Source organism: Plectropomus leopardus, chromosome 12 (assembly GCF_026936395.1).
Source record: "Plectropomus leopardus strain MGB_pleo_1.0 chromosome 12, ASM2693639v1, whole genome shotgun sequence".
NCBI lineage: Eukaryota > Metazoa > Chordata > Actinopteri > Perciformes > Serranidae > Plectropomus > Plectropomus leopardus.
The window spans coordinates 33,445,895-33,473,126 of record NC_142187.1 but is presented as its reverse complement, the minus strand read 5'-3'; the positions used below and the strand labels follow the sequence as shown (position 1 = coordinate 33,473,126).

At 34.5% G+C, this 27,232-nt stretch overlaps 1 protein-coding gene across 1 annotated transcript in view; it reads left to right on the top strand.

The window, feature by feature from the left end:
* LOC121951588 (uncharacterized) overlaps positions 1-27,164 on the top strand; it is a 32,930-nt gene extending 5,766 nt beyond the window's left edge. The window contains exon 3 of the mRNA XM_042497970.2: positions 26,123-27,164. Coding sequence (XP_042353904.1) covers positions 26,123-26,294 — 172 coding nt within the window. The 3' untranslated portion in view covers positions 26,295-27,164. The remainder of the gene's footprint in view (positions 1-26,122) is intronic.
* Positions 27,165-27,232: the final 68 nt, after the last annotated feature.

The window sequence follows — 27,232 nt, the reverse complement described above, 5'->3', positions numbered from 1 at the left end:
TTATGAGGTTTTTGGACTTTTTTGGCCTTTGTTTCCACTTTGTATAGTATAACGCGTCTCTACGTGCTATAACGTGTAATTTTTAGCCATTTTTGTGACGGGTCAAAATTTGACATTTTTCGCCATAGTATAGAATGCGATCTTTTCGCCATAGTATAGTATGCAATCTTTTCGGCCACTTTTTCAACATGCTAAATTATGGGGGTTTTGGATTTTTTTGGCTTTTGTTTCCACTTTGTCATCTATAACACTTATCTACGAGCAATAATATGTCATTTTTAGCCATTTTCGTGACGGGTCAAAATTTGACTTTTTTTTTCGCCATAGTATAGGATGCGATCTTTTTGGCCAGTTTTTCAACAGGCTAAATTATGAGGTTTTTGGACTTTTTTGGCTTTTGTTTCCACTTTGTCATCTATAATACGTCTCTACGAGCTATAATATGTCATTTTTGGCTATTTTTGTGACGGGTCAAAATTTGACATTTTACGCCATAGTATAGTATGCAATCTTTTCGGCCACTTTTTCAACATGCTAAATTATGAGGTTTTTGGACTTTTTTGGCCTTTGTTTCCACTTTGTATAGTATAACGCGTCTCTACGAGCTATAATATGTCATTTTAGCCATTTTTGTGACGGGTCAAAATTTGACTTTTTTTTCGCCATAGTATAGTATGCGATTTTTCGCCACTTTTTCAACATGCTAAATTATGAGGTTTTTGGACTTTTTGGCCTTTGTTTCAACTTTGTATAGTATAACGTTTCTCTAAAGACTTTAATATGTCATTTTAGCCATTTTTAGGACAGGTCAAAATTTGACATTTTCGCCACAGTATAGTATGCGATTTTGGCCATTTTTCAACATGCTAAATTATGAGGTTTTTGGACTTTTTTGGCTTTTGTTTCCACTTTGTATAGTATAACGCGTCTCTATGAGCTATAATATGTCATTTTTAGCCATTTTTGTGACGGGTCAAAATTTGACTTTTTTTTTCGCCATAGTATAGTATCCTATTTTTTTGGCAATTTTTTCAACATGCTAAATTATGAGGTTTTGGACTTTTTGGCTTTTGTTTCCACTTTGTATAGTATAACGCGTCTCTATGAGCTATAATATGTCATTTTTAGCCATTTTTGTGACGGGTCAAAATTTGACATTTTACGCCATAGTATAGTATGCGATTTTTCGGCCACTTTTTCAACATGCTAAATTATGAGATTTTTGGACTTTTTTGGCCTTTGTTTCCACTTTGTCATCTATAACACGCCTCACGAGCAATAATATGTCATTTTTAGCCATTTTTGTGACGGGTCAAAATTTGACATTTTTCGCCATAGTATAGTATGCGATCTTTTTGGCCACTTTTTCAACATGCTAAATTATGAGGTTTTTGGACTTTTTGGCCTTTGTTTCCACTTTGTATAGTATAACGCGTCTCTCTGAGCTATAATATGTCATTTTAGCCATTTTGTGTGGTCAAAAGTTGACATTTTATGCCATAGTATAGTATGCGATCTTTTCTGCCACTTTTTCAACATGCTAAATTATGAGGTTTTTGGACTTTTTTGGGCTTTGTTTCCACTTTGTATAGTATAACGCGTCTCTACGAGCTATAATATGTCATTTTTAGCCATTTTGTGACGGGTCAAAATTTGACATTTTTTTCGCCATAGTATAGTATGCGATTTTTCGCCACTTTTTCAACATGCTAAATTATGAGGTTTTTGGACTTTTTTGGCCTTTGTTTCCACTTTGTCATCTATAACACGTCTCTACGAGCTATAATATGTCATTTTTAGCCATTTTTGTGACGGGTCAAAATTTGACATTTTTCGCCATAGTATAGTATGCGATCTTTTCTGCCACTTTTTCAACATGCTAAATTATGAGGTTTTTGGACTTTTTTGGCCTTTGTTTCCACTTTGTATAGTATAACGCGTCTCTACGAGCTATAATATGTCATTTTTAGCCATTTTTGTGACGGGTCAAAATTTGACTTTTTTTTTCGCCATAGTATAGTATGCGATCTTTTCGGCCACTTTTTCAACATGCTAAATTATGAGGTTTTTGGACTTTTTTGGGCTTTGTTTCCACTTTGTATAGTATAACGCGTCTCTACGAGCTATAATATGTCATTTTTAGCCATTTTTGTGACGGGTCAAAATTTGACATTTTTTTTCGCCATAGTATAGTATGCGATTTTTCGGCCAGTTTTTCAACATGCTAAATTATGAGGTTTTTGGACTTTTTTGGCCTTTGTTTCCACTTTGTATAGTATAACGCGTCTCTACGAGCTATAATATGTCATTTTTAGCCATTTTTGTGACGGGTCAAAATTTGACTTTTTTTTTCGCCATAGTATAGTATGCGATCTTTTCGGCCACTTTTTCAACATGCTAAATTATGGGGTTTTTGGATTTTTTTGGCCTTTTTTTCCACTTTGTAATCTATAATACGTCTCTACGAGCTATAATGTGTCATTTTTGGCTATTTTTGTGACGGGTCAAAATTTGACATTTTTCGCCATAGTATAGTATGCGATCTTCTCGCCATAGTATAGTATGCAATCTTTTCGGCCACTTTTTCAACATGCTAAATTATGAGGTTTTTGGACTTTTTTGGCCTTTGTTTCCACTTTGTATGCTATAATGCGTCTCTACGAGCTATAATATGTCATTTTTAGCCATTTTTGTGACGGGTCAAAATTTGACATTTTTCGCCATAGTATAGTATGCTATTTTTTTGGCAATTTTTTCAACATGCTAAATTATGAGGTTTTTGGACTTTTTTGGCTTTTGTTTCCACTTTGTATAGTATAACGCGTCTCTATGAGCTATAATATGTCATTTTTAGCCATTTTTGTGACGGGTCAAAATTTGACATTTTACGCCATAGTATAGTATGCGATTTTTCGGCCAGTTTTTCAACATGCTAAATTATGAATTTTTTTTTACTTTTTTGGCATTTCTTTCCACTTTGTATAGTATAACGCGTCTCTATGAGCTATAATATGTCATTTTTAGCCATTTTTGTGACGGGTCAAAATTTGACATTTTTTTTGCCATAGTATAGTATGCGATCTTTTTGGCCACTTTTTCAACATGCTAAATTATGAGGTTTTTGGACTTTTTTGGCCTTTGTTTCCACTTTGTATAGTATAACGCGTCTCTACGAGCAATAATATGTCATTTTTAGCCATTTTTGTGACGGGTCAAAATTTGACATTTATCGCCATAGTATAGTATGCGATCTTTTTGGCCACTTTTTCAACATGCTAAATTATGAGGTTTTTGGACTTTTTTGGCCTTTGTTTCCACTTTGTATAGTATAACGCGTCTCTACGTGCTATAACGTGTAATTTTTAGCCATTTTTGTGACGGGTCAAAATTTGACATTTTTCGCCATAGTATAGAATGCGATCTTTTCGCCATAGTATAGTATGCAATCTTTTCGGCCACTTTTTCAACATGCTAAATTATGGGGGTTTTGGATTTTTTTGGCTTTTGTTTCCACTTTGTCATCTATAACACGTATCTACGAGCAATAATATGTCATTTTTAGCCATTTTCGTGACGGGTCAAAATTTGACTTTTTTTTTCGCCATAGTATAGGATGCGATCTTTTTGGCCAGTTTTTCAACAGGCTAAATTATGAGGTTTTTGGACTTTTTTGGCTTTTGTTTCCACTTTGTCATCTATAATACGTCTCTACGAGCTATAATATGTCATTTTTGGCTATTTTTGTGACGGGTCAAAATTTGACATTTTACGCCATAGTATAGTATGCAATCTTTTCGGCCACTTTTTCAACATGCTAAATTATGAGGTTTTTGGACTTTTTGGCCTTTGTTTCCACTTTGTATAGTATAACGTCTCTCTGAGTTATAATATGTAATTTTTAGCCATTTTTGTGACGGGTCAAAATTTGACTTTTTTTTTCGCCATAGTATAGTATGCGATTTTTCGGCCACTTTTTCAACATGCTAAATTATGAGGTTTTTGGACTTTTTTGGCCTTTGTTTCAACTTTGTATAGTATAACGTTTCTCTAAAGACTTTAATATGTCATTTTTAGCCATTTTTAGGACAGGTCAAAATTTGACATTTTTCGCCACAGTATAGTATGCGATTTTTGGCCATTTTTTCAACATGCTAAATTATGAGGTTTTTGGACTTTTTTGGCCTTTGTTTCCACTTTGTATAGTATAACGCGTCTCTACGAGCTATAATATGTCATTTTTAGCCATTTTTGTGACGGGTCAAAATTTGACTTTTTTTTTCGCCATAGTATAGTATCCTATTTTTTTGGCAATTTTTTCAACATGCTAAATTATGAGGTTTTTGGACTTTTTTGGCTTTTGTTTCCACTTTGTATAGTATAACGCGTCTCTATGAGCTATAATATGTCATTTTTAGCCATTTTGTGACGGGTCAAAATTTGACATTTTACGCCACAGTATAGTATGCGATCTTTTCTGCCACTTTTTCAACATGCTAAATTATGAGGTTTTTGGACTTTTTTGGCCTTTGTTTCCACTTTGTATAGTATAACGTCTCTCTGAGCTATAATATGTCATTTTAGCCATTTTTGTGACGGGTCAAAATTTGACATTTTTAGCCATAGTATAGTATGCGATTTTTCGGCCACTTTTTCAACATGCTAAATTATGAGATTTTTGGACTTTTTTGGCCTTTGTTTCCACTTTGTCATCTATAACACGTCTCTACGAGCAATAATATGTCATTTTTAGCCATTTTTGTGACGGGTCAAAATTTGACATTTTTCGCCATAGTATAGTATGCAATCTTTTCTGCCACTTTTTCAACATGCTAAATTATGAGGTTTTTGGACTTTTTTGGCCTTTGTTTCCACTTTGTATAGTATAACGCGTCTCTACGAGCTATAATATGTCATTTTTAGCCATTTTTGTGACGGGTCAAAATTTGACATTTTATGCCATAGTATAGTATGCGATCTTTTCTGCCACTTTTTCAACATGCTAAATTATGAGGTTTTTGGACTTTTTTGGGCTTTGTTTCCACTTTGTATACTATAACGTCTCTCTACGAGCTATAATATGTCATTTTAGCCATTTTTGTGACGGTCAAAATTTGACATTTTTTTTCGCCATAGTATAGTATGCGATTTTTCGGCCACTTTTTCAACATGCTAAATTATGAGGTTTTTGGACTTTTTTGGCCTTTGTTTCCACTTTGTCATCTATAACACGTCTCTACAAGCTATAATATGTCATTTTTAGCCATTTTTGTGACGGGTCAAAATTTGACATTTTTCGCCATAGTATAGTATGCGATCTTTTCTGCCACTTTTTCAACATGCTAAATTATGAGGTTTTTGGACTTTTTTGGCCTTTGTTTCCACTTTGTATAGTATAACGCGTCTCTACGAGCTATAATATGTCATTTTTAGCCATTTTTGTGACGGGTCAAAATTTGACTTTTTTTTTCGCCATAGTATAGTATGCGATCTTTTCGGCCACTTTTTCAACATGCTAAATTATGAGGTTTTTGGACTTTTTTGGGCTTTGTTTCCACTTTGTATAGTATAACGCGTCTCTACGAGCTATAATATGTCATTTTTAGCCATTTTTGTGACGGGTCAAAATTTGACATTTTTTTTCGCCATAGTATAGTATGCGATCTTTTTGGCCACTTTTTCAACATGCTAAATTATGAGGTTTTTGGACTTTTTGGCCTTTGTTTCCACTTTGTATAGTATAACGCTGCCTCACGAGCTATAATATGTCATTTTTAGCCATTTTTGTGACGGGTCAAAATTTGACATTTTTCGCCATAGTATAGTATGCGATCTTTTCGGCCATTTTTTCAACATGCTAAATTTTGAGGTTTTTGGACTTTTTTGGCCTTTGTTTCCACTTTGTATAGTATAACGCGTCTCTACGAGCTATAATATGTCATTTTTAGCCATTTTTGTGACGGGTCAAAATTTGACATTTTTTTTCGCCATAGTATAGTATGCGATTTTTCGGCCACTTTTTCAACATGCTAAATTATGAGGTTTTTGGATTTTTTTGGCATTTCTTTCCACTTTGTATAGTATAACGCGTCTCTATGAGCTATAATATGTCATTTTTAGCCATTTTTGTGACGGGTCAAAATTTGACATTTTTTTTCGCCATAGTATAGTATGCGATTTTTCGGCCACTTTTTCAACATGCTAAATTATGAGGTTTTTGGACTTTTTTGGCATTTCTTTCCACTTTGTATAGTATAACGCGTCTCTATGAGCTATAATATGTCTTTTTTAGCCATTTTTGTGACGGGTCAAAATTTGACATTTTTTTTCACCATAGTATAGTATGCGATTTTTCGGCCACTTTTTCAACATGCTAAATTATGAGGTTTTTTGACTTTTTTGGTCTTTGTTTCCACTTTTTATAGTATAACGCGTCTCTACGAGCTATAATATGACATTTTTAGCCATTTTTGTGACGGGTCAAAATTTGACATTTTTTTTCACCATAGTATAGTATGCGATTTTTCGGCCAGTTTTTCAACATGCTAAATTATGAGGTTTTTGGATTTTTTTGGCCTTTGTTTCCACTTTGTATAGTATAACGCGTCTCTACGAGCTATAATATGTCATTTTTAGCCATTTTTGTGACGGGTCAAAATTTGACATTTTTTTTCGCCATAGTATAGTATGCGATTTTTCGGCCACTTTTTCAACATGCTAAATTATGAGGTTTTTGGATTTTTTTGGCATTTCTTTCCACTTTGTATAGTATAACGCGTCTTTATGAGCTATAATATGTCTTTTTTAGCCATTTTTGTGACGGGTCAAAATTTGACTTTTTTTTTCGCCATAGTATAGTATGCGATTTTTCGGCCACTTTTTCAACATGCTAAATTATGAGGTTTTTTGGCTTTTTTGGCCTTTGTTTCCACTTTTTATAGTATAACGCGTCTCTACGAGCTATAATATGTCATTTTTAGCCATTTTTGTGACAGGTCAAAATTTGACATTTTTCACCATAGTATAGTATGCGATCTTTTTGGCCACTTTTTCAACATGCTAAATCATGAGGTTTTTTGGACTTTTTGGGCCTTTGTTTCCACTTTTTATAGTATAACGTGTCTCTACGAGCTATAATATGTCATTTATAGCCATTTTTGTGACGGGTCAAAATTTGACATTTTTTTTCGCCATAGTATAGTATGCGATTTTTCGGCCACTTTTTCAACATGCTAAATTATGAGGTTTTTGGACTTTTTGGCATTTCTTTCCACTTTGTATAGTATAACGTCTCTATGAGCTATAATATGTCATTTTTAGCCATTTTTGTGACGGGTCAAAATTTGACTTTTTTTTTCGCCATAGTATAGTATGCGATTTTTCGGCCATTTTTTCAACATGCTAAATTATGAGGTTTTTGGACTTTTTTGGTCTTTGTTTCCACTTTGTATAGTATAACGCGTCTCTACGAGCTATAATATGACATTTTTAGCCATTTTTGTGACGGGTCAAAATTTGACATTTTTTTTCACCATAGTATAGTATGCGATTTTTCGGCCAGTTTTTCAACATGCTAAATTATGAGGTTTTTGGATTTTTGGCCTTTGTTTCCACTTTGTATAGTATAACGTCTCTACGAGCTATAATATGTCATTTTTAGCCATTTTTGTGACGGGTCAAAATTTGACATTTTTCGCCATAGTATAGTATGCGATCTTTTTGGCCACTTTTTCAACATGCTAAATCATGAGGTTTTTGGACTTTTTGGGCTTTTGTTTCCACTTTGTATAGTATAACGCGTCTCTACGAGCTATAATATGTCATTTTTAGCCATTTTGTGACGGGTCAAATTTGACATTTTTTTTCCGCATAGTATAGTATGCGATTTTTTCGCCACTTTTTCAACATGCTAAATTATGAGGTTTTTGGATTTTTTTGGCATTTCTTTCCTCTTTGTATAGTATAACGCGTCTTTATGAGCTATAATATGTCTTTTTTAGCCATTTTTGTGACGGGTCAAAATTTGACTTTTTTTTTCGCCATAGTATAGTATGCGATCTTTTCGGCCACTTTTTCAACATGCTAAATTATGAGGTTTTTTGGCTTTTTTGGCCTTTGTTTCCACTTTTTATAGTATAACGCGTCTCTACGAGCTATAATATGACATTTTTAGCCATTTTTGTGACGGGTCAAAATTTGACATTTTTCACCATAGTATAGTATGCGATCTTTTTGGCCACTTTTTCAACATGCTAAATCATGAGGTTTTTTGGACTTTTTGGGCCTTTGTTTCCACTTTTTATAGTATAACGTTTCTCTACGAGCTATAATATGTCATTTATAGCCATTTTTGTGACGGGTCAAAATTTGACATTTTTTTTCGCCATAGTATAGTATGCGATTTTTCGGCCACTTTTTCAACATGCTAAATTATGAGGTTTTTGGTTTTTTTTGGCATTTCTTTCCACTTTGTATAGTATAACGCTGCCTCTATGAGCTATAATATGTCATTTTTAGCCATTTTGTGACGGGTCAAAATTTGACTTTTTTTTCGCCATAGTATAGTATGCGATTTTTCGGCCATTTTTTCAACATGCTAAATTATGAGGTTTTTGGACTTTTTTGGTCTTTGTTTCCACTTTGTATAGTATAACGCGTCTCTGAGCTATAATATGACATTTTAGCCATTTTGTGACGGGTCAAAATTTGACATTTTTTTTCACCATAGTATAGTATGCGATTTTTCGGCCAGTTTTTCAACATGCTAAATTATGAGGTTTTTGGATTTTTTTGGCCTTTGTTTCCACTTTGTATAGTATAACGCGTCTCTACGAGCTATAATATGTCATTTTTAGCCATTTTTGTGACAGGTCAAAATTTGACATTTTTCGCCATAGTATAGTATGCGATCTTTTTGGCCACTTTTTCAACATGCTAAATTATGAGGTTTTTGGACTTTTTTGGGCTTTGTTTCCACTTTGTATAGTATAACGCGTCTCTACGAGCTATAATATGTCATTTTTAGCCATTTTTGTGACGGGTCAAAATTTGACATTTTTAGCCATAGTATAGTATGCGATTTTTCGGCCACTTTTTCAACATGCTAAATTATGAGGTTTTTGGACTTTTTTGGCCTTTGTTTCCACTTTGTATCTAGTATAACGCCTCTCACGAGCTATAATATGTCATTTTTAGCCATTTTTGTGACGGGTCAAAATTTGACATTTTTCGCCATAGTATAGTATGCGATCTTTTCGGCCATTTTTTCAACATGCTAAATTATGAGGTTTTTGGACTTTTTTGGGCTTTGTTTCCACTTTGTATAGTATAACGCTGCCTCTACGAGCTATAATATGTCATTTTTAGCTATTTTTGTGACGGGTCAAAATTTGACATTTTTAGCCATAGTATAGTATGCGATTTTTCGGCCACTTTTTCAACATGCTAAATTATGAGGTTTTTGGACTTTTTTGGGCTTTGTTTCCACTTTGTATAGTATAACGCGTCTCTACGAGCTATAATATGTCATTTTTAGCCATTTTTGTGACGGGTCAAAATTTGACATTTTTCGCCATAGTATAGTATGCGATCTTTTCGGCCATTTTTTCAACATGCTAAATTATGAGGTTTTTGGACTTTTTTGGCCTTTGTTTCCACTTTTTATAGTATAACGCGTCTCTACGAGCTATAATATGTCATTTTTAGCCATTTTTGTGACGGGTCAAAATTTGACATTTTTTGCCATAGTATAGTATGCGATTTTTCGGCCACTTTTTCAACATGCTAAATTATGAGGTTTTTGGACTTTTTTGGCCTTTGTTTCCACGTTGTCATCTATAACACGTCTCTACGAGCAATAATATGTCATTTTTAGCCATTTTTGTGACGGGTCAAAATTTGACATTTTTCGCCATAGTATAGTATGCGATCTTTTCGGCCATTTTTTCAACATGCTAAATTATGAGGTTTTTGGACTTTTTTGGCCTTTGTTTCCACTTTGTATAGTATAACGCGTCTCTACGAGCTATAATATGTCATTTTTAGCCATTTTTGTGACGGGTCAAAATTTGACATTTTTCGCCATAGTATAGTATGCGATCTTTTCGGCCATTTTTTCAACATGCTAAATTATGAGGTTTTTGGACTTTTTTGGGCTTTGTTTCCACTTTGTATAGTATAACGCGTCTCTACGAGCTATAATATGTCATTTTTAGCCATTTTTGTGACGGGTCAAAATTTGACATTTTTCTCCATAGTATAGTATGCGATTCTTGGCCATTTTTTCAACATTGTTAGGGGCGCCAGCTTCGTTTTTTTTTTGTTGTGTGTATAGGGGTTTGTAGCAGTCTCATTATTCAGACAGCGTGACTGATGACGTCATCAGGGATTCCTTCCTCCCGTACCCTGGGGTGTTCCTCTTCCTGGTGCTCGTTTCTCCTCCTCCTGCTGCGCTCCTTTCTGCCAACTAATCGGGTGGTGCCAGTGGTTCCTCCTTCCTCGCTTTCGATGAGTGCTTGCTGCAATCGTTCTTTTCCGGATGTCTATTTAAGTCCGCTGCACCTTTGCCAGGGGTCGGCTGTGCTTTCTCATGAGCAGTTCGCCTCGGTATTGTGCTGGCATGATCGATATAAACTCATGATTGTAACTTGGTACTTCATGTTAATCCGTGTACGAGGGAGCTGGGCTCTAGATCAGCTTTTGTTGTATTTCATGTTTAATACATTTAATCATCACACCACACCCAGGTAATTATTTGTCTAACACATTAGGCCTGAGGGGTGGTTTTGCAATTTGTGTTTTGGGAAACAGGTAAAGTTGTAGTAAGCTATGGAGTGGGTTTGATAGGCATAAGGTGTTTTATTTGGTTTATTGATTTGCTGCCACAAGCTGTCCTCTCCCTTTGTTTGTTTGTGTGTTTGTTTGTTTGTGTGTGTGCTGGTAGCATGATGCTGGGCCAGTTAATTCATGAATACTTGTGTTGAACAATAAACAGCTTTCCTGCCTGTTTGACACCACGACGCTGTGTTGCTTCCCTTTGTCCCCACCCTTACCATCTGTGGGTGGTAACAAACATGCTAAATTATGAGGTTTTTGGACTTTTTTGGCCTTTCTTTCCACTTTCTATGGTATAATGCGTCTCTACGAGCTATAATATGTCATTTTTAGCCATTTTTGTGACGGGTCAAAATTTGACTTTTTTTTTCGCCATAGTATAGTATGCGATTTTTCGGCCAGTTTTTCAACATGCTAAATTATGAGGTTTTTGGACTTTTTTGGCCTTTGTTTCCACTTTTTATAGTATAACGCGTCTCTACGAGCTATAATATGTCATTTTTAGCCATTTTTTGTGACGGGTCAAAATTTGACTTTTTTCGCCATAGTATAGTATGCGATTTTTTCGGCCACTTTTTCAACATGCTAAATTATGAGTTTTTTGGACTTTTTTGGCCTTTGTTTCCACTTTTTATAGTATAACGCGTCTCTACGAGCTATAATATGTCATTTTTAGCCATTTTTGTGACGGGTCAAAATTTGACTTTTTTTTTCGCCATAGTATAGTATGCGATTTTTCGGCCACTTTTTCAACATGCTAAATTATGAGGTTTTTGGACTTTTTTGGCCTTTGTTTCCACTTTTTATAGTATAACGCTGCCTCTCTGAGCTATAATATGTCATTTTAGCCATTTTTGTGACGGGTCAAAATTTGACTTTTTTCGCCATAGTATAGTATGCGATTTTTCGCCACTTTTTCAACATGCTAAATTATGAGTTTTTGGACTTTTTGGCCTTTGTTTCCACTTTGTATAGTATAACGCTGCCTCACGAGCTATAATATGTCATTTATAGCCATTTTTGTGATGGGTCAAAATTTGACATTTTTCGCCATAGTATAGTATGCGATTTTTTCGGCCACTTTTTCAACATGCTAAATTATGAGTTTTTTGGACTTTTTTGGCCTTTGTTTCCACTTTTTATAGTATAACGCGTCTCTACGAGCTATAATATGTCATTTTTGGCTATTTTTGTGACGGGTCAAAATTTGACATTTTTCGCCATAGTATAGTATGCGATTTTTTCGGCCACTTTTTCAACATGCTAAATTATGAGGTTTTTGGACTTTTTTGGCCTTTGTTTCCACTTTGTATAGTATAACGCGTCTCTACGAGCTATAATATGTCATTTTTAGCCATTTTTGTGACGGGTCAAAATTTGACATTTTTCGCCATAGTATAGTATGCGATTTTTTCGGCCACTTTTTCAACATGCTAAATTATGAGGTTTTTGGACTTTTTTGGCCTTTGTTTCCACTTTTTATAGTATAACGCGTCTCTACGAGCTATAATATGTCATTTTTAGCCATTTTTGTGATGGGTCAAAATTTGACATTTTTCGCCATAGTATAGTATGCGATTTTTTCGGCCCCATTTCAACATGCTAAATTATGAGTTTTTTGGACTTTTTTGGCCTTTGTTTCCACTTTTTATAGTATAACGCGTCTCTACGAGCTATAATATGTCATTTTTGGCTATTTTTGTGACGGGTCAAAATTTGACATTTTTCGCCATAGTATAGTATGCGATTTTTTGGCCACTTTTTCAACATGCTAAATTATGAGTTTTTTGGACTTTTTTGGCCTTTGTTTCCACTTTGTATGCTATAATGCGTCTCTACGAGCTATAATATGTCATTTTTAGCCATTTTTGTGATGGGTCAAAATTTGACATTTTTCGCCATAGTATAGTATGCGATTTTTTCGGCCACTTTTTCAACATGCTAAATTATGAGTTTTTTGGACTTTTTTGGCCTTTGTTTCCACTTTTTATAGTATAACGCGTCTCTACGAGCTATAATATGTCATTTTTGGCTATTTTTGTGACGGGTCAAAATTTGACATTTTTCGCCATAGTATAGTATGCGATTTTTTCGGCCACTTTTTCAACATGCTAAATTATGAGTTTTTGGACTTTTTGGCCTTTGTTTCCACTTTGTATAGTATAACGCGTCTCTCTGAGCTATAATATGTCATTTTTAGCCATTTTTTGACGGGTCAAAATTTGACTTTTTTTTTCGCCATAGTATAGTATGCGATTTTTCGGCCACTTTTTCAACATGCTAAATTATGAGGTTTTTGGACTTTTTTGGCCTTTGTTTCCACTTTGTATAGTATAACGCTGCCTCTCTGAGCTATAATATGTCATTTTTAGCCATTTTTGTGATGGGTCAAAATTTGACATTTTTCGCCATAGTATAGTATGCGATTTTTTCGGCCACTTTTTCAACATGCTAAATTATGAGTTTTTTGGACTTTTTTGGCCTTTGTTTCCACTTTTTATAGTATAACGCGTCTCTACGAGCTATAATATGTCATTTTTAGCCATTTTTGTGACGGGTCAAAATTTGACTTTTTTTTTCGCCATAGTATAGTATGCGATTTTTTCGGCCACTTTTTCAACATGCTAAATTATGAGGTTTTTGGACTTTTTGGCCTTTGTTTCCACTTTGTATAGTATAACGCTGCGTCTCACGAGCTATAATATGTCATTTTTAGCCATTTTTGTGACGGGTCAAAATTTGACATTTTTTCGCCATAGTATAGTATGCGATTTTTCGCCACTTTTTCAACATGCTAAATTATGAGTTTTTGGACTTTTTGGCCTTTGTTTCCACTTTGTATAGTATAACGCGTCTCTACGAGCTATAATATGTCATTTTTGGCTATTTTTGTGACGGGTCAAAATTTGACATTTTTCGCCATAGTATAGTATGCGATTTTTTCGGCCACTTTTTCAACATGCTAAATTATGAGTTTTTTGGACTTTTTTGGCCTTTGTTTCCACTTTTTATAGTATAACGCGTCTCTACGAGCTATAATATGTCATTTTTAGCCATTTTTGTGACGGGTCAAAATTTGACTTTTTTTTTCGCCATAGTATAGTATGCGATTTTTCGGCCACTTTTTCAACATGCTAAATTATGAGGTTTTTGGACTTTTTTGGCCTTTGTTTCCACTTTTTATAGTATAACGCGTCTCTACGAGCTATAATATGTCATTTATAGCCATTTTTGTGATGGGTCAAAATTTGACATTTTTCGCCATAGTATACTATGCGATTTTTTCGGCCACTGTTTCAACATGCTAAATTATGAGTTTTTTGGACTTTTTTGGCCTTTGTTTCCACTTTGTATAGTATAACGCTGCTCTCTGAGCTATAATATGTCATTTTAGCCATTTTTGTGACGGGTCAAAATTTGACTTTTTTTCGCCATAGTATAGTATGCGATTTTTCGGCCAGTTTTTCAACATGCTAAATTATGAGGTTTTTGGACTTTTTTGGCCTTTGTTTCCACTTTGTATAGTATAACGCGTCTCTACGAGCTATAATATGTCATTTTTGGCTATTTTTGTGATGGGTCAAAATTTGACATTTTTCGCCATAGTATAGTATGCGATTTTTTCGGCCACTTTTTCAACATGCTAAATTATGAGTTTTTTGGACTTTTTTGGCCTTTGTTTCCACTTTTTATAGTATAACGCGTCTCTACGAGCTATAATATGTCATTTTTAGCCATTTTTGTGACGGGTCAAAATTTGACTTTTTTTTTCGCCATAGTATAGTATGCGATTTTTCGGCCACTTTTTCAACATGCTAAATTATGAGGTTTTGGACTTTTTGGCCTTTGTTTCCACTTTGTATAGTATAACGTCTCTCTGAGCTATAATATGTCATTTTAGCCATTTTTGTGACGGGTCAAAATTTGACATTTTACACCATAGTATAGTATGCGATTTTTCGGCCACTTTTTCAACATGCTAAATTATGAGGTTTTTGGACTTTTTTGGCCTTTGTTTCCACTTTGTATAGTATAACGCGTCTCTACGAGCTATAATATGTCATTTTTAGCCATTTTTGTGATGGGTCAAAATTTGACATTTTTCGCCATAGTATAGTATGCGATTTTTTCGGCCACTTTTTCAACATGCTAAATTATGAGTTTTTTGGACTTTTTTGGCCTTTGTTTCCACTTTGTATGCTATAATGCGTCTCTACGAGCTATAATATGTCATTTTTAGCCATTTTTGTGATGGGTCAAAATTTGACATTTTTCGCCATAGTATAGTATGCGATTTTTTCGGCCACTTTTTCAACATGCTAAATTATGAGGTTTTTGGACTTTTTTGGGCTTTGTTTCCACTTTGTATAGTATAACGCGTCTCTACGAGCTATAATATGTCATTTTTAGCCATTTTTGTGACGGGTCAAAATTTGACTTTTTTCGCCATAGTATAGTATGCGATTTTTCGCCACTTTTTCAACATGCTAAATTATGAGGTTTTTGGACTTTTTGGCCTTTGTTTCCACTTTGTATAGTATAACGCGTCTCACTGAGCTATAATATGTCATTTTTAGCCATTTTGTGATGGGTCAAAATTTGACATTTGTCGCCATAGTATAGTATGCGATTTTTGGGGCACTTTTTCAACATGCTAAATTATGAGTTTTTTGGACTTTTTTGGCCTTTGTTTCCACTTTTTATAGTATAACGCGTCTCTACGAGCTATAATATGTCATTTTTGGCTATTTTTGTGATGGGTCAAAATTTGACATTTTTCGCCATAGTATAGTATGCGATTTTTTCGGCCACTTTTTCAACATGCTAAATTATGAGTTTTTTGGACTTTTTTGGCCTTTGTTTCCACTTTGTATAGTATAACGCTGCCTCTCTGAGCTATAATATGTCATTTTTAGCCATTTTGTGACGGGTCAAAATTTGACTTTTTTTCGCCATAGTATAGTATGCGATTTTTCGGCCACTTTTTCAACATGCTAAATTATGAGTTTTTTGGACTTTTTTGGGCTTTGTTTCCACTTTGTATAGTATAACGCTGCCTCACGAAGCTATAATATGTCATTTTAGCCATTTTTGTGACGGGTCAAAATTTGACATTTTTCGCCATAGTATAGTATGCGATTTTTCGCCACTTTTTCAACATGCTAAATTATGAGGTTTTTGGACTTTTTGGCCTTTGTTTCCACTTTGTATAGTATAACGCTGCGTCTCACGAGCTATAATATGTCATTTTTAGCTATTTTGTGACGCGTCAAAATTTGACATTTTTCGCCATAGTATAGTATGCGATTTTTCGGCCACTTTTTCAACATGCTAAATTATGAGGTTTTTGGACTTTTTTGGCCTTTGTTTCCACTTTGTATAGTATAACGCGTCTCTACGAGCTATAATATGTCATTTTTAGCCATTTTTGTGACGGGTCAAAATTTGACATTTTTTTTCGCCATAGTATAGTATGCGATTTTTCGGCCACTTTTTCAACATGCTAAATTATGAGGTTTTTTGACTTTTTTGGTCTTTGTTTCCACTTTGTATAGTATAACGTCTCTCACGAGCTATAATATGTCATTTTTAGCCATTTTTGTGACGGGTCAAAATTTGACATTTTTTTCGCCATAGTATAGTATGCGATTTTTCGCCACTTTTTCAACATGCTAAATTATGAGGTTTTTGGACTTTTTTGGCCTTTGTTTCCACTTTGTATAGTATAACGCGTCTCACTGAGCTATAATATGTCATTTTAGCTATTTTTGTGATGGGTCAAAATTTGACATTTTTCGCCATAGTATAGTATGCGATTTTTCGCCACTTTTTCAACATGCTAAATTATGAGGTTTTTGGACTTTTTGGCCTTTGTTTCCACTTTGTATAGTATAACGCGTCTCTACGAGCTATAATATGTCATTTTTAGCCATTTTTGTGACGGGTCAAAATTTGACTTTTTTTTTCGCCATAGTATAGTATGCGATTTTTCGGCCACTTTTTCAACATGCTAAATTATGAGGTTTTTGGACTTTTTTGGCCTTTGTTTCCACTTTGTATAGTATAACGCGTCTCTACGAGCTATAATATGTCATTTTTAGCCATTTTTGTGACGGGTCAAAATTTGACATTTTTCGCCATAGTATAGTATGCGATTTTTTGGCCACTTTTTCAACATGCTAAATTATGAGGTTTTTGGCCCCTTTTGGCCTTTGTTTCCACTTTGTATAGTATAACGCGTCTCTCTGAGCTATAATATGTCATTTTAGCCATTTTTGTGATGGGTCAAAATTTGACATTTTTTTCGCCATAGTATAGTATGCGATTTTTTCGCCACTTTTTCAACATGCTAAATTATGAGGTTTTTGGACTTTTTGGCCTTTGTTTCCACTTTGTATAGTATAACGCGTCTCACGAGCTATAATATGTCATTTTTAGCCATTTTGTGACGGGTCAAAATTTGACATTTTTTTTCGCCATAGTATAGTATGCGATTTTTTCGCCACTTTTTCAACATGCTAAATTATGAGGTTTTTGGACTTTTTTGGGCTTTGTTTCCACTTTGTATAGTATAACGCGTCTCTACGAGCTATAATATGTCATTTTTAGCCATTTTTGTGACGGGTCAAAATTTGACTTTTTTTTTCGCCATAGTATAGTATGCGATTTTTTCGCCACTTTTTCAACATGCTAAATTATGAGGTTTTTGGACTTTTTGGCCTTTGTTTCCACTTTGTATAGTATAACGTCTCTCTGAGCTATAATATGTCATTTTAGCTATTTTTGTGATGGGTCAAAATTTGACTTTTTTTTTCGCCATAGTATAGTATGCGATTTTTCGGCCACTTTTTCAACATGCTAAATTATGAGGTTTTTTGGACTTTTTTGGCATTTGTTTCCACTTTGTATAGTATAATGCGTCTCTACGAGCTATAATATGTCATTTTTAGCCATTTTTGTGACGGGTCAAAATTTGACTTTTTTTCGCCATAGTATAGTATGCGATTTTTCGCCACTTTTTCAACATGCTAAATTATGAGGTTTTGGACTTTTTGGCTTTGTTTCCACTTTGTATAGTATAACGCGTCTCACGAGCTATAATATGTCATTTTAGCCATTTTGTGACGGGTCAAAATTTGACATTTTTTTCGCCATAGTATAGTATGCGATTTTTCGGCCACTTTTTCAACATGCTAAATTATGAGGTTTTTTGACTTTTTTGGGCTTTGTTTCCACTTTGTATAGTATAACGCGTCTCTACGAGCTATAATATGTCATTTATAGCCATTTTTGTGATGGGTCAAAATTTGACTTTTTTTTCGCCATAGTATAGTATGCGATTTTTTCGCCACTTTTTCAACATGCTAAATTATGAGTTTTTGGACTTTTTGGCCTTTGTTTCCACTTTGTATAGTATAACGCTGCCTCTCACGAGCTATAATATGTCATTTTTGGCTATTTTTGTGATGGGTCAAAATTTGACATTTTTCGCCATAGTATAGTATGCGATTTTTTCGGCCACTTTTTCAACATGCTAAATTATGAGTTTTTTGGACTTTTTGGCCTTTGTTTCCACTTTGTATAGTATAAAGCGTCTCTACGAGCTATAATATGTCATTTTTAGCCATTTTTGTGACGGGTCAAAATTTGACTTTTTTTCGCCATAGTATAGTATGCGATTTTTCGGCCACTTTTTCAACATGCTAAATTATGAGGTTTTTGGACTTTTTTGGCCTTTTGTTTCCACTTTGTATAGTATAACGCTGCGTCTCTGAGCTATAATATGTCATTTTTAGCCATTTTTGTGACGGGTCAAAATTTGACTTTTTTTTTCGCCATAGTATAGTATGCGATTTTTCGGCCACTTTTTCAACATGCTAAATTATGAGGTTTTTGGACTTTTTTGGCCTTTGTTTCCACTTTGTATAGTATAACGTCTCTCTGAGCTATAATATGTCATTTTTAGCCATTTTTGTGATGGGTCAAAATTTGACATTTTTTTCGCCATAGTATAGTATGCGATTTTTTCGCCACTTTTTCAACATGCTAAATTATGAGTTTTTTGGACTTTTTGGCCTTTGTTTCCACTTTGTATAGTATAACGCTGCCTCTCTGAGCTATAATATGTCTTTTTTAGCCATTTTTGTGACGGGTCAAAATTTGACTTTTTTTTTTCATAGTATAGTATAGTATGCGATTTTTTCGCCACTTTTTCAACATGCTAAATTATGAGGTTTTTGGACTTTTTGGGCTTTGTTTCCACTTTGTATAGTATAACGTCTCTACGAGCTATAATATGTCATTTTTAGCCATTTTGTGACGGGTCAAAATTTGACATTTTTTTCGCCATAGTATAGTATGCGATTTTTCGCCACTTTTCAACATGCTAAATTATGAGGTTTTTGGACTTTTTTGGCCTTTGTTTCCACTTTTTATAGTATAACGCGTCTCTACGAGCTATAATATGTCATTTTTGGCTATTTTTGTGACGGGTCAAAATTTGACATTTTTTTTCGCCATAGTATAGTATGCGATCTTTTCGGCCACTTTTTCAACATGCTAAATTATGAGGTTTTTGGACTTTTTTGGGCTTTGTTTCCACTTTGTATAGTATAACGTCTCTCTGAAGCTATAATATGTCATTTTTAGCCATTTTTGTGACGGGTCAAAATTTGACTTTTTTTCGCCATAGTATAGTATGCGATTTTTCGCCACTTTTTCAACATGCTAAATTATGAGGTTTTTGGACTTTTTTGGCCTTTGTTTCCACTTTGTATGCTATAATGCGTCTCTACGAGCTATAATATGTCATTTTTGGCTATTTTTGTGACGGGTCAAAATTTGACATTTTTCGCCATAGTATAGTATGCGATTTTTTCGGCCCCATTTCAACATGCTAAATTATGAGTTTTTTTGACTTTTTTGGCCTTTGTTTCCACTTTGTATGCTATAATGCGTCTCTACGAGCTATAATATGTCATTTTTAGCCATTTTTGTGATGGGTCAAAATTTGACATTTTTCGCCATAGTATAGTATGCGATTTTTTCGGCCACTTTTTCAACATGCTAAATTATGAGGTTTTTGGACTTTTTTGGGCTTTGTTTCCACTTTGTATAGTATAATCGGTCTCTCCGAGATATAATATGTCATTTTTGGTTATTTTTGTGACGGGTCAAAATTTGACATTTTTTTTCGCCATAGTATAGTATGCAATCTTTTCGGCCACTTTTTCAACATGCTAAATTATGAGGTTTTTGGACTTTTTTGGGCTTTGTTTCCACTTTGTATAGTATAACACGTCTCTACGAGCTATAATATGTCATTTTTAGCCATTTTTGTGACGGGTCAAAATTTGACTTTTTTTTTCGCCATAGTATAGTATGCGATTTTTTCGGCCACTTTTTCAACATGCTAAATTATGAGGTTTTTGGACTTTTTTGGGCTTTGTTTCCACTTTGTATAGTATAACGCGTCTCTACGAGCTATAATATGTCATTTTTGGCTATTTTTGTGACGGGTCAAAATTTGACATTTTTTTTCGCCATAGTATAGTATGCGATCTTTTCGGCCACTTTTTCAACATGCTAAATTATGAGGTTTTTGGACTTTTTTGGGCTTTGTTTCCACTTTGTATAGTATAACGCGTCTCTACGAGCTATAATATGTCATTTTTAGCCATTTTTGTGACGGGTCAAAATTTGACATTTTTTTTCGCCATAGTATAGTATGCGATTTTTCGGCCACTTTTTCAACATGCTAAATTATGAGGTTTTTGGACTTTTTTGGCCTTTGTTTCCACTTTGTATGCTATAATGCTGCCTCTCTGAGCTATAATATGTCATTTTTGGCTATTTTTGTGACGGGTCAAAATTTGACATTTTTCGCCATAGTATAGTATGCGATTTTTTCGGCCCCATTTCAACATGCTAAATTATGAGGTTTTTGGACTTTTTTGGCCTTTGTTTCCACTTTGTATAGTATAACGCGTCTCTACGAGCTATAATATGTCATTTTTAGCCATTTTTGTGACGGGTCAAAATTTGACTTTTTTTTTCGCCATAGTATAGTATGCGATTTTTCGGCCACTTTTTCAACATGCTAAATTATGAGGTTTTTGGACTTTTTTGGGCTTTGTTTCCACTTTGTTTAGTATAACGTCTCTCACGAGCTATAACATGTCATTTTTGGCTATTTTTGTGACGGGTCAAAATTTGACATTTTTTTTCGCCATAGTATAGTATGCGATCTTTTCGGCCACTTTTTCAACATGCTAAATTATGAGGTTTTTGGACTTTTTTGGGCTTTGTTTCCACTTTGTATAGTATAACGCGTCTCTACGAGCTATAATATGTCATTTTTAGCCATTTTTGTGACGGGTCAAAATTTGACTTTTTTTTTCGCCATAGTATAGTATCACGATTTTTCGGCCACTTTTTCAACATGCTAAATTATGAGGTTTTTGGACTTTTTTGGCCTTTGTTTCCACTTTGTATGCTATAATGCGTCTCTACGAGCTATAATATGTCATTTTTGGCTATTTTTGTGACGGGTCAAAATTTGACATTTTTCGCCATAGTATAGTATGCGATTTTTTCGGCCCCATTTCAACATGCTAAATTATGAGTTTTTTGGACTTTTTGGGCTTTGTTTCCACTTTGTATAGTATAACGCTGCCTCTCTGAGCTATAATATGTCATTTTTAGCTATTTTTGTGACGGGTCAAAATTTGACATTTTTTTTCGCCATAGTATAGTATGCGATCTTTTCGGCCACTTTTTCAACTTGCTAAATTATGAGGTTTTTGGACTTTTTTGGGCTTTGTTTCCACTTTGTATAACATTATGCGTCTCTACGAGCTATAATATGCCATTTTTAGCCATTTTTGTGATGGGTCAAAATTTGACATTTTTCGCCATAGTATAGTATGCGATTTTTTCGGCCCCATTTCAACATGCTAAATTATGAGTTTTTTGGACTTTTTTGGCCTTTGTTTCCACTTTGTATAGTATAACGCTGCCTCTCTGAGCTATAATATGTCATTTTTAGCTATTTATGTGACGGTCAAAATTTGACATTTTTCGCCATAGTATACTATGCGATTTTTTCGGCCACTGTTTCAACATGCTAAATTATGAGTTTTTTGGACTTTTTTGGCCTTTGTTTCCACTTTTTATAGTATAACGCGTCTCTACGAGCTATAATATGTCATTTTTAGCCATTTTTGTGATGGGTCAAAATTTGACATTTTTCGCCATAGTATAGTATGCGATTTTTTGGCCACTTTTTCCACATGCTAAATTATGAGGTTTTTGGACTTTTTGGGCTTTGTTTCCACTTTGTATAGTATAACGTCTCACGAGCTATAATATGTCATTTTTTTATTTTTGTGACGGGTCAAAATTTGACTTTTTTTTTCGCCATAGTATAGTATGCGATTTTTGGCCACTTTTTCAACATGCTAAATTATGAGGTTTTTTTTTACTTTTTTGGCATTTGTTTCCACTTTGTATGCTATAATGCGTCTCTATGAGCTATAATATGTCATTTTTAGCCATTTTTGTGATGGGTCAAAATTTGACATTTTTCGCCATAGTATAGTATGCGATTTTTTCGGCCACTTTTTCAACATGCTAAATTATGAGGTTTTTGGACTTTTTTGGCCTTTGTTTCCACTTTTTATAGTATAACGCGTCTCTACGAGCTATAATATGTCATTTTTAGCTATTTTTGTGACGGGTCAAAATTTGACTTTTTTTTTCGCCATAGTATAGTATGCGATTTTTGGCCACTTTTTCAACATGCTAAATTATGAGGTTTTTGGACTTTTTTGGCCTTTGTTTCCACTTTGTATGCTATAATGCGTCTCTACGAGCTATAATATGTCATTTTTAGCCATTTTTGTGACGGGTCAAAATTTGACATTTTTCGCCATAGTATAGTATGCGATTTTTTGGCCACTTTTTCAACATGCTAAATTATGAGTTTTTTTGACTTTTTTGACCTTTGTTTCCACTTTTTATAGTATAACGCGTCTCTACGAGCTATAATATGTCATTTTTAGCCATTTTTGTGACGGGTCAAAATTTGACTTTTTTTCGCCATAGTATAGTATGCGATCTTTTCTGCCACTTTTTCAACATGCTAAATTATGAGGTTTTTGGACTTTTTTGGGCTTTGTTTCCACTTTGTATAACATTATGCATCTCTATGAGCTATAATATGTCAGTTTACGCCATTTTTGTGACGGGTCAAGATTTGACTTTTTTTTTCGCCATAGTATAGTATGTGATTTTTCGGCCACTTTTTCAACATGCTAAATTATGAGGTTTTTGGACTTTTTTGGGCTTTGTTTCCACTTTGTATAACATTATGCGTCTCTATGAGCTATAATATGTCATTTTTGGCCATTTTTGTGACGGGCCAAAATTTGACTTTTTTTTTCGCCATAGTATAGTATGCGATCTTTTTGGCCACTTTTTCAACATGATAAATTATGAGGTTTTTGGACTTTTTTGGCCTTTGTTTCCACTTTGTATGGTATAACGCGTTTCTACGAGCTATAATATGTCATTTTTAGCCATTTATGTGACGCGTCAAAATTTGACATTTTTCGCCATAGTATAGTATGCGATTTTTGGGCCACTTTTTCAACATGCTAAATTATGAAGTTTTTGGACTTTTTTGGCCTTTGTTTCCACTTTGTATAGTATAACGCGTCTCTACGAGCTATAATATGTCATTTTTGGCTATTTTTGTGACGGGTCAAAATTTGACTTTTTTTTTCGCCATAGTATAGTATGCGATTTTTCGGCCACTTTTTCAACATGCTAAATTATGAGGTTTTTTGACTTTTTTGGCCTTTGTTTCCACTTTGTATGCTATAATGCGTCTCTACGAGCTATAATATGTCATTTTTGGCCATTTTTTTGACGGGTCAAAATTTGACATTTTTTTTCGCCATAGTATTGTATGCGATTTTTCGGCCACTTTCTCAACATGCTAAATTATGAGGTTTTTGGACTTTTTTGGGCTTTGTTTCCACTTTGTATAGTATAACGCGTCTCCATGAGCTATAATATGTCATTTTTAGCCATTTTTGTGACGGGTCAAAATTTGACTTTTTTTTTCGCCATAGTATAGTATGCGATTTTTCGGCCACTTTTTCAACATGCTAAATTATGAGGTTTTTGGACTTTTTTGGCCTTTGTTTCCACTTTGTATAGTATAATGCGTCTCTACGAGCTATAATATGTCATTTTTAGCCATTTTTGTGACGGGCCAAAATTTGACATTGTTTTTCGCCATAGTATAGTATGCGATCTTTTCGGCCACTTTTTCAACATGCTAAATTATGAGGTTTTTGGACTTTTTTGGCCTTTGTTTCCACTTTCTATGGTTTAATGCGTCTCTACGAGCTATAATATGTCATTTTTAGCCATTTTTGTGACGGGTCAAAATTTGACATTTTTCGCCATAGTATAGTATGCGATCTTTTTGGCCACTTTTTCAACATGCTAAATTATGAGGTTTTTGGACTTTTTTGGGCTTTGTTTCCACTTTGTATAACATTATGCGTCTCTATGAGCTATAATATGTCATTTTTGGCCATTTTTGTGACGGGCCAAAATTTGACTTTTTTTTTCGCCATAGTATAGTATGCGATCTTTTTGGCCACTTTTTCCAACATGATAAATTATGAGGTTTTTGGACTTTTTTGGCCTTTGTTTCCACTTTGTATGGTATAACGCGTTTCTACGAGCTATAATATGTCATTTTTAGCCATTTATGTGACGCGTCAAAATTTGACATTTTTCGCCATAGTATAGTATGCGATTTTTGGGCCACTTTTTCAACATGCTAAATTATGAAGTTTTTGGACTTTTTTGGCCTTTGTTTCCACTTTGTATAGTATAACGCGTCTCTACGAGCTATAATATGTCATTTTTGGCTATTTTTGTGACGGGTCAAAATTTGACTTTTTTTTTCGCCATAGTATAGTATGCGATTTTTCGGCCACTTTTTCAACATGCTAAATTATGAGGTTTTTTGACTTTTTTGGCCTTTGTTTCCACTTTGTATGCTATAATGCGTCTCTACGAGCTATAATATGTCATTTTTGGCCATTTTTTTGACGGGTCAAAATTTGACATTTTTTTTCGCCATAGTATTGTATGCGATTTTTCGGCCACTTTCTCAACATGCTAAATTATGAGGTTTTTTGACTTTTTTGTCCTTTGTTTCCACTTTGTATAGTATAACGCGTCTCCATGAGCTATAATATGTCATTTTTAGCCATTTTTGTGACGGGTCAAAATTTGACTTTTTTTTTCGCCATAGTATAGTATGCGATTTTTCGGCCACTTTTTCAACATGCTAAATTATGAGGTTTTTGGACTTTTTTGGCCTTTGTTTCCACTTTCTATGGTATAATGCGTCTCTACGAGCTATAATATGTCATTTTTAGCCATTTTTGTGACGGGCCAAAATTTGACATTGTTTTTCGCCATAGTATAGTATGCGATCTTTTCGGCCACTTTTTCAACATGCTAAATTATGAGGTTTTTGGACTTTTTTGGCCTTTGTTTCCACTTTCTATGGTTTAATGCGTCTCTACGAGCTATAATATGTCATTTTTAGCCATTTTTGTGACGGGTCAAAATTTGACATTTTTCGCCATAGTATAGTATGCGATCTTTTTGGCCACTTTTTCAACATGATAAATTATGAGGTTTTTGGACTTTTTTGGCCTTTGTTTCCACTATGTATAGTATAACGCGTCTCTACGAGCTATAATATGTCATTTTTGGCCTTTTTTGTGACGGGACAAAATTTGACATTTTTCGCCATAGTATAGTATGCGATTTTTTGGCCACTTTTTCAACATGCTAAATAATAAGGTTTTTTCACTTTTTTTGGCCTTTGTTTCCACTTTGTACAGTATTACGCGTCCTTAAGCTATAATCAGAAATTTTTGGGACGGGTCAGAATTTGACATTTTTCGCCATAGTATATGATGGGATTTTCTGCCTTTTTTTTCGACATTAAATACTATGATGTATCTCTACAAGCCAAAAATTGTGTCCAAAAGTCATTGTATAGCAAGATGTCCAAAATCACGCTTAAATTTATATTGCAGCATATGGACTAAAATAGTGTCAAAAAGTTTTAGTATAGCATGTAGTCCAAAATCGCATCAAAAAAGTAAAACATGTAAAACAGTTGCCATTTGGTTTCTCCCATATCACCCACTGAGTAAAATAATTACCATGATAATCAATATTCCCCCTTCAGGATGATTGGCCTCCCTGCAGGTATCATCGGCTTTCTCCTGACCAAGAGAGAAGTGGACAAGAACAGACTGAAGCAGCTAAAGATTCGACAGAGAATGAAAAGGTCAAACGAGGGTGAATATGACGGCAGTCGCTACAGCCATCACACACAGAATGTCAAAGTGGACCAGTGATGTTCGTGTCGGGCTGACAGTAGCTCATCTGCATCAAAGACTGATTTCTGAGGAGAACTTAACGAGCTTGAGTTCAAAATAGCGATGACAAATGTATTTTCATTATTTTCCAAGTAGATAAAGAAGAATCATCACTGGTATGACTGCAGATTAACCATACGTCAAAACTCAAATTCAAATGTTTATTTGATACGAAAAGGCAAACAAATTTTCCTAATCACTGATATGTATATATACAAACCCATACACCACAGTGACAGTTTGTGCAGATTAAAAATGTCTACCTTAGTTGTTTTTAAAGGTTGTACTGAACTGTGATCATGTGCAGAGGGCCAGCAGGGTGGGGTTTTGCATTTAGGACAGCATTTCCCAAATCTCTCCTCGAGTACCACTAGTCCTGCTTTTTTTAAAATCTATCCCTGCTCCACCTCAGCTGATTCAAATGATCAAGTCATTATGAACTCCTGAAGTTGCTTGGCTTTCATTTGAGTCAGCTGTGTTGCAGCAGGGACAGATCTAAAACATGCAGGAGTGCTGGTTCTTGAGGAGAGGTTTGGGAAACGCTGATTTAGGAGCTTTTGAACAATGCCAAATTAGCTGGAACTCACTGACTTCCAGGAACACCAAGGCACTGATTGTGTTATCTGGTGTGGAAAAACTCACCCTGCTGGCACTCTGAGTCCAACTGTAACACAAGAAAATACACAGACAGTTATGTAACAAAACTATAAAAGTTTGTGGAGTGTATATAGCCCTGTACTTCTTAAAATCTAATCTCAGAAACATTGTCATTGTGAAGGCACTGTAGTGAAGTAGATTGTATATAGTTACAAATATAACAACACATATTAAACAATCAGCAAGTATAAATATGGGTATCATCATCCTGGGCTTGAAATGACTTCATATTGGATAGAAACCAAATTTTGGAGTATTGT